At 45.0% G+C, this 12,200-nt stretch overlaps 1 protein-coding gene across 1 annotated transcript in view; it reads right to left on the bottom strand.

The window, feature by feature from the left end:
- PREX1 (phosphatidylinositol-3,4,5-trisphosphate dependent Rac exchange factor 1) overlaps positions 1-12,200 on the bottom strand; it is a 248,191-nt gene that overhangs the window by 5,107 nt on the left and 230,884 nt on the right. Inside the window, exons 33-36 of the mRNA XM_063459441.1 lie at positions 11,846-11,945; positions 11,437-11,580; positions 9,854-9,971; positions 8,795-8,852 (exon numbers count right to left, since the gene is read on the bottom strand). Coding sequence (XP_063315511.1) covers positions 8,795-8,852; positions 9,854-9,971; positions 11,437-11,580; positions 11,846-11,945 — 420 coding nt within the window. The remainder of the gene's footprint in view (positions 1-8,794; positions 8,853-9,853; positions 9,972-11,436; positions 11,581-11,845; positions 11,946-12,200) is intronic.

Here is a 12,200-nt window from a genome sequence, read left to right as displayed (position 1 = left end):
TAGATTTCGGAGCCGTTCTACCTCTTCACAGGCTGGGCACCGGGTAGGCTCCCCGGTTGGCGAGATGGCGGCGGAAGTTCCTCTTCCCGGACGTCAGGCGCGCTGCGCAGCAGCCCCCACCGCTCCGGTGTCGGGGGGCTTGGCCGGTGAGTCCAGTGGGTCACTACACTCTAGCGCGTTAGTTACCACACTTCAGGCACTACTCCACTCATTGGGGGCGGGGGGTGACAATAGCGGCGTTGGTCAGGTGTGGGCTCCGGGTGCGGTGGCTACGGATTCCCGGAGCGGGGATTCCGCGGGGCCTAGTGCGGGCGGGGAACTGGTGGTGCCGCAGGACGTAGGGGAGGTTGGGAGTGAAAGGGCTGAGTTGTCCGGGGGTATCCCCGACGCGGCTAGACAGCACGCGTATGTATCTTTTGCGGGCCCGCTGGGGGTTCATTTGAAGCAGGACGTGAAGGATAAGATATGGAAGGGCGAGTTCTGTGAGATCTTCTCTCTCCTCCCGTTAGAGGACTTTATTGACCTCAAGGAGGAGGATAAGAAGGATGAGAAAAAGGAGGAGGAGGAGAAGAGGAAGCGGTACCGCAAGATACCGAAGTCCTTTGGCAATTGGTTACGGGCCTTTTGCGTGCTGGCTAGCGTGCTCGGCGAGAACTCGCCGGGGTTATGCTCATCTTTGTTCTGCTATTTGGATGGCATTTGGGAAGCGTACCGGACTTACGGGGGGTTGGCCTGGTGGCGGTACGACGAGCAGTTTCGGCAGCGGCTGGCGGCTAACCCGGGTATGCGGTGGGACCAAATGGACCTGCCGCTCTGGATGAAGCTGATGATGGCGCAAAAGGCGCAGCCCTTTCAGAGCTCGGCTGGCGCCAGGGGGCAGTCCGCCTCGTCGGCCAACTTACAAAAGGGCTTATGCTGGCTCTATAACGAGGGCCAATGCAAATGGGGAGCCAACTGTCGTTTCAAGCACGAGTGCTCCGGCTGCGGAGGGGCTCATGGGCTCAACCGCTGCTTTAAGAAGGGTAAGTCCGGAGGCGCCGGTGCGGCTGTCGCAGCCGGGGGAGGGGGTGCATCCGCTTCCCCTGGGCTTAACCCCAGTGAAGCTAAGCGCGATGGAGCCGTGGCTAGGCCGCTACGGTAACAGGGCGGACGCCGCGGTGCTCCTAGCGGGTTTTGCGACGGGGTTTTTTATTCCATTTCAGGAGCGGCGAGGGGGTCCGGGGAGGCTGCGCAACCTGAAATCTGTGGCTGACTTCCCGGACGTGGTTAGGGAGAAGCTGGGCAAGGAAGTCGGGCTGGGCCACATGGCGGGCCCGTTTGCAGTGCCTCCGCTGGAAGGCCTGCGGGTTTCCCCTCTTGGGGTGGTCCCCAAGAAGGAGCCGGGTAAATTTAGGCTCATTCACCATCTCTTACCCAAAAGGGGAGTCGGTGAATGACGGTATTAGCAAGGAATTGTGCTCGGTGTCATATGCTTCTTTCGACCGGGCGGTCGATTTGGTCAGGCGGGCAGGGCGTGGGGCCCTGATGGCTAAGGTGGACATTGAGGCTGGGACTGTCATCACCTGCTGGGGTGTTTCTTTGAAGGGGCCTACTTCGTGGACTTGTGCCTGCCCATGGGCTGTTCCATTTCGTGCTCTTATTTTGAGAAATTTAGCACTTTTCTCGAATGGGTGGTACGGGTGGAAGCGGGGAATCGTCTTATTGTGCATTATCTGGATGATTTTCTGTGTGTGGGACCAGCTGATTCCCCAGATTGCCTGCGCATGCTGCGGACAGTTGAGTGGGTGGCGGGCCACTTCGGGGTCCCGCTGGTGGCGGATAAGACTGAGGGCCCGACCACGTGTTTGAGTTTCCTGGGTCTGGAGATTGACTCTGGGCTGGGCGAATGCCGGCTGCCCCGGGATAAGCTGGAAAGGCTTCGAGGGGCGGTGGCTGCTGTTGCTGGGGCGCGCAAGGTGACTCTGGTGCAGCTCCAGTCTTTGATTGGGTTGCTCAATTTTGCGTGTCGGGTCATCCCGATGGGGAGGGTGTTCAGTCGCAGCTTGTCGGCCGCTACCGCGGGGGTTAGGTCCCCGCACCATTTCATACGGGTGTCGGCGGCCATGCGGGCGGACTTGGGCATCTGGGATACCTTCTTGCGGGAGTTTAATGGGATGGTGTTGTTCCGGCAGGAGGGCCAGTCATCGGCCGAGCTGGAGCTTTTTACGGATGCATCAGGCAGTGTAGGCTTTGGGGCATATTTCGGTGGCTGCTGGTGTGCGGAGAGGTGGCCGGAATCTTGGGGTTCGAGCCCTCTTATGCGCAACTTGGCTTTCCTGGAGTTGTTCCCCTTGGTCGTTGCGATGGCACTATGGGGTGACAGGCTGCGCGACCGTAAAGTGGTCTTTTTCTCGGATAACATGGCGGTGGTTCACGCGGTGAATAGTCAGTCGGCAGCCTCGAGGCCGGTGGTTCGGCTGCTTAGGCGACTGGTATTGCTGTGTATGTCCCAAAATGTTGTTTTTCGCGCGCGCCATGTTCCCGGCTATTTGAATGAGGTGGCTGATGCTCTGTCTCGTTTTCAGTGGTCCCGTTTCTGGCTGGCGGCGCCGGGGGCATCGAAGGAAGGGCAGGCTTGCCCGGACGAGATTTGGCAGCTGGGGGCATCCTGCTTGGAGGACTCGTGAAGGCTTCTCTGGCACCGGCCACTTGGGCCTCGTACAGTAAGGTTTGGGGCTTGTGGGAACGTTCGCTGGACGGGTTGGCCATGGACAGCGGGGAGGCCCTGCGGGACGCTTTCCTGTGGTACACCTGTCAGTTGCTGGCAAAAGGGCCGTCCCCTGCAATTTTCGGGGGTTCGTGTCTTGGATAGGAAGGTAGTAGTGCACCTTGGCAGATCCAAAACGGACGTCCGCGGCGCGGGCCGGGACGTGACACTGGGGGCCCTGCCGGGCTCGGCTTTGTGCCCGTTGGCTGCTACGGTGGAATATCTGGCGCGGAGGCCGGCGGTAGGGGGATCCTTGTTGGTACATGCTGACGGATCGTCCCTTTCTCGGTTCCAGTTCACGAAGGTTTTCCGGTTGGGCTTGGGCAAGTTGGGGCTTCAAGCTGCTCGATTTGGAACGCAATCGTTCCGTATTGGGGCGGCCACGGAGGCGGCACGGTTGGGCTTGGGGGACGAGGTGGTGAAGCGGATCGGGAGATGGGAATCGATAAGATTCCGTTCCTATGTCCGGTTGGGTCTATTGGAATAAGGGAATGGGACTGTTGTACTACACGAAAAAAAAAAAAAAAAGGTTTTGTGTTATGATATGATGGGTAACTGGCTATGTTGGTGTGGTTCACTGTGTTGGTTGGGGCTGGGGTGGGGGTCTCTGTTGGGCTTCCCTCACCATTTGTTTTCTCCCCCCAGGGCGTGTGGCATGGATCGTGGGCCATTCGTTTGTCTTCTGGGCCGAGAGGAGGGCCGCAGCTCGAGCGCAAGGCCAACAGCTGGGTTTTCCGAGAGGCCAGCTGGCAGTTCGTTGGTTTGGGTATCGGGGATTTTGCTGGGGGGATGTTTGTGGTAAACTGTTTGGGATGCTGGCAGCGGGGTGCACGCCAGACTTATTGGTCCTACATGTTGGGGGTAACGACCTGGGCCTTACGCCGCAACGCCGGCTGGTGAAGTGGATGAAGCAGGACATCAATAAGTTGAGGGGCCTGCTTCCGGGGGTCATGTTGGTCTGGTCGGAGATTGTCCCGCGGCACCGGTGGCGGCACGCTCGGGATCCGGTGGCTATGGAGAGGTGCAGGAAGAAGGTGAATAGCTTGATGGCAAGCTTTGTACGGAAGGTAGGGGGTGTAGTGGTACGGCACCTGGAGCTGGAGGAAGGGTTGCCAGGATACTACCGCTCGGATGGTGTTCACCTCTCGGATGTGGGTTTGGACCTGCTCAACTTGGGTTGGCAGGATGGTATACGGATGGCTCTGTTTCTTCGGGGTGGCGGAGCTCAGACAGCTTAAGGGGTCAAGGTCTGAGCTTGTGGCGGGACGGGGAGCTGAAGGAGAGGAAATAGGCTCCCCTGGATGAACGTGAGGTGGAATAAACAGATTGTGGTCATCGGTGGTTGAGAGGTTTCGAGTCCTGGAGGTGGCTCAGAACCTGGTGGGGCAGGGGTATCCGGGTATACCCCTGCCGTGGTTAATGGATGGTTGGCACTTTGGTATAAAGTTGGTGTATGTTATAATTATGTATATGTGTTATTATATGGGGGTCATTGCCTTTTGTATGGTAGCCGAAGGAACAGGATGCGAGGGGGCGGAGTCTGGGGGCAATGACCCATGTTTACCTGTTAATTTATTATCGTTATTATTATTATCGTTATTATTATTATTATTATTATTATTATTAACCCCTTAACACCGCAGCCAAATGTACAAGTTGTGAACGAAACAAAACGTAAACAAAACCTGGCATTTGCGCTATATGTCTGTCCAACCGTAATTCACCTCTTTCATATTAAATGCACCCCCCCTTATTATATATCATTTTATTCAGGGGAAACAGGGCTTTCATTTAATATCAAATATTTAGCTATGAAACATAATTTAATATGAAAAAAATGGGAGAAAATAAGATTTTTTTTGATTTTTTTCGTTCTACATGACATTTTAACTGTTAATGTCATAATACTGTTTGCTTTTACTGCAATAAAATACACATATTTGTATTCAGCAAAGTCTCACGTGTAAAACAGTACCCCCTATGTACAGGTTTTATGGTGTTTTGGGAAGTTACAGGGTCAAATATAGCGTGTTACATTTGAAATTGAAATTCGCCAGATTGGTTACGTTGCCTTTGAGACTGTATAGTAGCCCAGGAAATAAATTTACACCCATAATGGCATACCATTTGCAATAGTAGACGACCCAAGGTATTGCAAATAAGCGATGTCCAGTCTTTTTTAGTAGCCATTTGGTCACAAACACTGGCCAAAGTTAGCGTTCGTATTTGTTTGTGTGTGAAAAATGCAAAAAACGCCAATTTTGGCCAGTGTTTGTGACTAAGTGGCTACTAAAAAAGACTGGACATACCCCATTTGCAATACCTTTGGTTGTCTACTATTGCAAATGGTATGCCATCATAGGGGTAATTTTCATTCTTGGGCTACCATAGGGTCATAAAGGCAACGTAAGCAATCTGGCGAATTTTAATGTGAAAAAAATTAAACACAAGCATTATATTTGACGCTGTAATTTTTGAAAACACCATAAAACCTGTACATGAGGGGTACTGTTGTACTCAGGAGACTTCGCTGAACACAAATATTTGTGTTTCAAAACAGTAAAAAGTATTGCAGCAATAATATCGTCCCTGTAAGTGCTGTTTGTGCGTGAAAAATGCAAAAAACGTCACTTTTACTGGCGATATCATGGTTGTAATACATTTTACTGTTTTGAAACACTAATATTTGTGTTCAGCGAAGTCTCCCGAGTAAAACAGTACCCCCCATGTACAGGTTTTATGGTGTCTTGGAAAGTTATAGGGTTAAATATAGTGCTAGCAAATTAAATTCCCTATACTTTCGGCATGGGTGGTCAGGCAGGTCCCGCTAATTGTAATTAATTAGGATACCTAATTATGTAAAATTATTACATAAATATATGTGTAGAATTAATATATGTATATATATACATATGTGTATATATACGTATATATATATATATTTTTTTTTTAATATTTTTATTTATATATAGGTATATATATAGTGATATATACGTATATATTTATGTATATAGATATATATATTATTTCGTTCTACGTGTATTTTGATATAAATATATATATATTAATATCACAATACAGTTAGAACGAAATAAAACACATCTATATATTTTTTAATATTTTATTTTTAATTATTTATTTTATTTTATTTTTTTACGTATTTACATATTTATTTTTTTTATATTATTTATAAATATATATATAACAATAATTATATATATATTTAATCAGTATCAGTCTACGTGTAATTTGATATTAATATATATATATATATATATATTAATATTTAAATACACGTCGTGTATGTGTAAATGTGTGTGTATGTGTATATATATATATATATATATACTTAGATCATATATATATATATAATATATATGATCTAAGTATATTTTATTTGTAACTGTCATTTTTTTTATTTCTTTTTTTAACTAATATTTTATTTTTTTTACAGGACAGGGGGCAGAGACAGTGTCAGCCAGTGATGTCACATCACTGGCTGACACACAGGATCAGTGATCACAGTGACTGCCTGTCACTGTGATCACCTCCTGCAGATTGGGTAATTGACCACAGGGGGGAGTGCCTGGGTGGTACAAGCACTCCCCCCTTCCAATCTGCAGGGGGATCACTGTGCCAGTTACATGTGTCAGCCAATAGGCTGACACATGTAACACTGATCGCAGTGACAGGCTGTCACTGCGATCAGAGCGCTCTGAGATCGCAGTGACAGCCTGTCACTGCGATCTCAGACCTAGCAGATCGCGGTCACTGACCCCAGGGGGACTGCCTGGGGGGCCAGGTAAGTCCCCCGACCGCGATCTGCAGAAGGGGAAAGCCGCCGGCCGCATGTGTCAGCCGATTTGAAATCGGCTGACACATGCTTAATACTGGTCGCAGTGACAGCCTGTCACTGCGATCAGAGACTGCAGATCGCGGTCACCGGCCACAGGGGGGGTTGCCTGGGGGGCCAGGCATCCCCCCCGACCGCGATCTGCAGCGGGCGATTAGCGCCGGCCACGTGGGCGGCCATTATGGCGAGGACGTACTATTACGCCCGCCGGCGTTTAGAGCCGGTTCCTGCAGGGCGTAATAGTACGTCCTCCGGATTTAAGGGGTTAATATTATTATAATTATTGGTTAATAAAGCTGTGGACAAATTTCCCCATACTACTTAGTGTCTGTGTGTTATTGGGTTAGGTTATGGGGGTGGTTTGTCCTGAATTCCGACTGCCCAAATGGCGACTATAAACCTGTCATGTGTCGGAGTGTATAACAGAGCTCCACAGCAATAATACTCCCAGTAATGTGTCGGAGTGTATAACAGAGCTCCACAGCAATAATACTCCCAGTAATGTGTCGGAGTGTATAACAGAGCTCCACAGCAATAATACTTCCAGTAATGTGTCTCAATAAATGTGTTTAGAAATCAGTCTGTGTAAATAAGATACATTGTTCTTGTTCTGAATTACATTTTAGTTGAATAACTTATTAGTAAGTCACCTACACTGGCAACACTACCATTCCCTCCCCTAAAATTAGTGTCCCTTTATTTGAAATTGTTGGGAAGTATATAAAAGTAACTCACAAAGTACCATTAGTTATGAAATGTACTCCTACCCAAACACGTATACAAGGCTCCTAATCTTCTAAATGACAGGACATCCGACAGATATATGACCGGACGATATCTGATTATTATTAAAGTGGCAGTATTCACTCCCTGTCCTGTCTTACTCCGAAGGTGAATCAAAAAACTGTTACTAAGAAAGTTTACTTCTCCAGCCTCCCCAACACAGCAACATCATTTCAAAGTTGCTTTCTCTAATTTACATAAACAGAGAAACTTGTCGTTTAAACAAATAAAAAATAAGGTTTTTTTATTTCTGACGGTTGCCTCCAAGTCTAATCAACTCTCCTTTACCCCTTAATGCCTGAATTTCTCCTCTCCACCCATACTAATTCAAACTCGTCAAAGCCTCAATTTTGAGTCAAAATATTGTGACGTCACCCCTAAGGGCCATAAAAAAAGGCAGCATTTCCAATTTAAAGCAACACACAAATGTGTATTCCTGACCCTATAGTGTTAAAAAAAAAAAAAAAAAGCATGTTAGCCCCCTTGCTCCCCTTAAAAAGGTTGAAACATTAACTTATTTTCAGTTCTTCGTGGCTCTGCTGGTGCTGGCTCCATCCCCGATCCACCTCCTTGGCTGACATCACAAAACCAACGATCTTAACCAATCCAATGCTTTCCTATTGGAATGTCAATTCTGATAATCTCAGCCAAGGCACGAGGAGAAAGAGTCAAACACAGCCCTGGCCAACCAGCATCTCCTCATAAAGATGAATTGAATCAATTAATCTCTATGAGGAAAATTCAGTGTCTGTATGCAGAGGGTGGAGACACTGAATGTCAGTCGCACTGTGCAGCACTGCCCCATGAAGCACCTCTAGCACTGCTCCAGGAAACACCTGGGGAGTGGCCAGTGGAGGTATCCCTAGGATGTAATGTAAACACTGCATTTTCTCTGAAATGACAGTGTTGACAGCAAAAAAGCCTGCAGTGACAGGCAATAGCCACCAGAACTACATTATGCTGTAGTTGATCTTATGACTCTAATGTCCCTTTAAACCCTTAAGGACACATGACATGTGTGACATGTCATGATTCACTTTAATTCCAGAAGTTTGGTCCTTAAGGGGTTAAAGACTTTGTAGCTGTCTGACTGTGATTGGGCTTTTAAGGGAACACTGAAGCATTAAAAATACAAACCGGTATTCTTAATGCTACGGTACCCCTGGAAGGGTGTTTAAGGTAAATATTGTCATGTCTCCAAAATGGCAATGTTTTCTCTTGAATGGTTAAATTGACAGGACCACTGCGTCCAAGTCAGTTCATTGATTTTAGTTGTCCTTTAATCACTTGCAGTCGGACAGTTATTGCTTTTTATTGCACAATATTTGAAAACTCAGCATTTTGACGGCAGTGTTTAGATAGTGGAACTATTCTTTGATATAGAAAGAATATCCCAAAATATAGCTACTTACCTGATCTATTTTAATGGCCGTTGTATTAGAATCAGTTGACTTTTCAAGGTAAAACGCCCTGAAACAAATATAGTTATTATTATTTTAAGAAAAAATGTACAGCTGCCACCCAAGATGTAAAATATACTTTAATGTGACAAATGCTGAATAGTATTTTCCTCAAAACGCTTGAGATTCATTTAATTTTGCATTGTTTTGCAGTACAAGACAAAATTTAGTAAATAAAGGCTCAAATTTACTTTAAAAAACAGTAAATGGGAAAATCACAGGGTGTCTGAACAGCAACCAAGGAGGCAGGTTTCAAATAATAATATATTGACAGATTCACAATTTGCAAGTCCCTATATATTGCAGATGTATGTATGGGGCATACAGGTGAAACAATTACATTCTGCTGGATGTTTGGGAATCTGCATTCCTAGAAATAAGACAAAATGACTATTCTAAATAATACTAATAACAACAAAGTATTTAACCAGGAAAGGTACATTCAGATTACTGTGGTTTTCAAGCATGTCCTTAGCCCAACATCCAGGGGTTGTTACTATTACCCAATTTAATGGTACTCATTTTATCTACCTCGGAAGAATGAAGGGCTGAGTCAACCCTGCCAAGATTCGAGCCTGCGACCCAAAGGTTGAACAGATTCTACTGGTGATGCATTAGCCCACTGAGCCATGAATAAATTTTGTTTAGTCTCCTACCAACTAAAATAACTTCAAACTGATCCGCAGGTAGAACGTGAATTCTATATATTCGTATTGAAATACGTGGAAATGGAAAATGGGAACTTCTAAAGAAGTCACATTTATGATGGCAAATGCATGTTTGTAGTACATATTACATGTAAACATTTGAATATAAAAGTTATAGAAAATCGCTTGCTGTTTCGCTGAATATCAGAATTTTTGAGTAGTTTAGGACAGGACAGGACAGCAGTAACTTGCTTCCCCCATTTTGCAAATATTTAAGTACGCTATTGGAGGAACTTGCGTTGTTGGTGACCATTCCTTTACTATTGCACACACTGCAGCTTTAGTTAGAAAGGTTTGTCAGTACCTGAGTTTGCGGTAGTAATTTTGGACTTTGTCCATAGAAACCCTGTTAATTTGCTGCTGTATCTCCTCCAGTGGAGTACTGGAACCAGGCTGGATCTGACCTTCCAGGCTTTCCAAAGCTGTGGGGCAAGAGAAGAATGAACGTCATTAACGTAGGGCTAATAAAACCTTAATTAGTTCAAACAGCTTTATTTAATTGAAATTTCATTCCATGTAATTTTTTTAAAATTTCACTATTGTATAAGGTAATACTTGTTAATTTCCACTAGAATTTCCCTAATTTTCTTAAAAGGTTACTCCAACCACCATGACCGCTTCAGTGACTTGGTGGTAGAAGTATGCATGTCCAGTGTTTCGGCTTGAAACATTGCACATATGGAGGTAGTGTTAATTATGGAATGGGGGCTAATTGCACCACCAGCACATGTGACATTGGCAGCCCAGAACTCGAGCAATTCTGTGCATAAAAAAACACCTGTTGTCAGCACACACTGCAGGCAGATACAAAAATTGTCCCCTTGCAGTGACTGAATGGGGAAGATTGCTATTCCCTCACTCCCTCCCTCTGTTGGACGTTGTTGTTGTTGTTTTTTCCCTCCCCAGCCTGGAGCATGCGCATGCGCTCTGAACCAGAAAAATGGTCCAATTGCAGACTACTCTATGAAGCGCGAGACCCCAGTGATGTTGGAGGGGGCGAGAAAGTCAGCACCGGGAGCTTCGCCCAGTGCTTGATTCTAGGCAAGTAAAACTTTTGTTATTCTGCAAATCAAGGGGGAACAGACAATCCCCCATAGTGTCCAATAGGGCATTTGACACCAGGAAGGAACTACCTCCCCTTCTCCCCCCAAAAAAAAGTGTTCTAGTAAGTTTTCCTTGATCCCAAATTGCTGTAATAAGCATTTTAATTAAGTACTTTAAATGATGCTCAATTAAAAGTTGCTTTCCGTAAGTCATGTAATTACCGTCACATAAGGATTTACAAAAGTTTCAAAGGTACAAAACCACATGACACAAATTCGTTTAAAATGTCACACAATTAATTTGTCCCCATAGATTTCAAAAACATATCATTTTGGTTCTGCATTACATGCAAGTCAATGGAGTTTATGTACTAATCTGGGAAATGTAGAAAATTGAAAGGAGACAGATTTTAGACCCAAATAGTTTATTGAGAAAAAAATTCATGCTTGATCATTTTGGGTAAAATTTGAAATTCTCAACAAGTCCTGACTTAATGTATAAACCGCAGTATTTTGCAATTCAAAATGCTGCTATTTTGGGGTCAAGAAGGAATTTTTTCCTAGTTTGTTGCAAAATTGGAAGCGCTTAAGACTGGGTTTTTTGCCTTCTTTTGGATCAACAGCAAAAGCATATGAAGAAGGCTGAACTTGATGGACACAAGTCTCTTTTCAGCTATGTAACTATGTAACTATGTAAACTCGTATTGGCTTCTGAAATCCGGTGAGGACAGTAATACCCCAACACCCGGGTAAATTGGGCTCTAAAGATACACAGGTTATTTTTGCCGCAACAGATTTGAAAATGAGCAATTAATAAAGAAAAAATGAATAGTGTAGGCATTACCTTTTGTAAATAAAACAGACTGAAGTTTTAAACATCCTCCGTGTTCAAATCTGGTTGGTAATTTGGAGAAATGATAACTATCGAGGTAAAATATTACTTTTAGTGACTGCCGACATCCTTCTATATGGTGGAACACAGAGGTATCTATAAATAAAAATGAGAAAATAAATACAAATTTTAGAATACATTATAAAACATGAGGTGATGAGAGACTGAGATAAAATGCATGTATTGAAAACAGGGTAAACTTTGCGACACATCTCGAGCAGAAGGCTCGCACAAAACCCAACGGGAAGTGAGAAAGGAACTTTAAAATGTATCCCACACAGAAAATTGTAAAAACGTCAACCCATATTTATTTTGGGGAAGTACTGAAAAAACTTGCAAAAAAAATATCATTATCTCTTACTTGCTACCAGAGTTTCATCCATTTCTTTGAAATAAAACACCACTTTGTCCATGTCTGTCAGTGTCACCTCGATGTCTTCTAGCATAACTCGTTCTTCTTTCTGTAGAATAAATCACAAAAATCATCAGAACCTAGGCCTGACACAAAGACAGACTATCTACCTGCTTGCAACGATGATGGGAACGATGATGTAGCCATGTAACTTTTGTAAGTCTTTATTGGTAGAAGCAGATACAAGATACTGCTGCCTGCAATACATTGTTACTTTCACCAGGGCACTGTACTGGAGCGAGTCTGATTAAAGTGTTTTGCCCTCCCCTTCTAACTCCGCCTAGACTTTCTGTGGCTGTCCAAT

This window comes from Pelobates fuscus, chromosome 6 (genome assembly GCF_036172605.1).
Source record: "Pelobates fuscus isolate aPelFus1 chromosome 6, aPelFus1.pri, whole genome shotgun sequence".
NCBI lineage: Eukaryota > Metazoa > Chordata > Amphibia > Anura > Pelobatidae > Pelobates > Pelobates fuscus.
The sequence above is the reverse complement of the archived record's forward strand: the minus strand, read 5'-3'. Positions and strand labels throughout refer to the sequence as shown.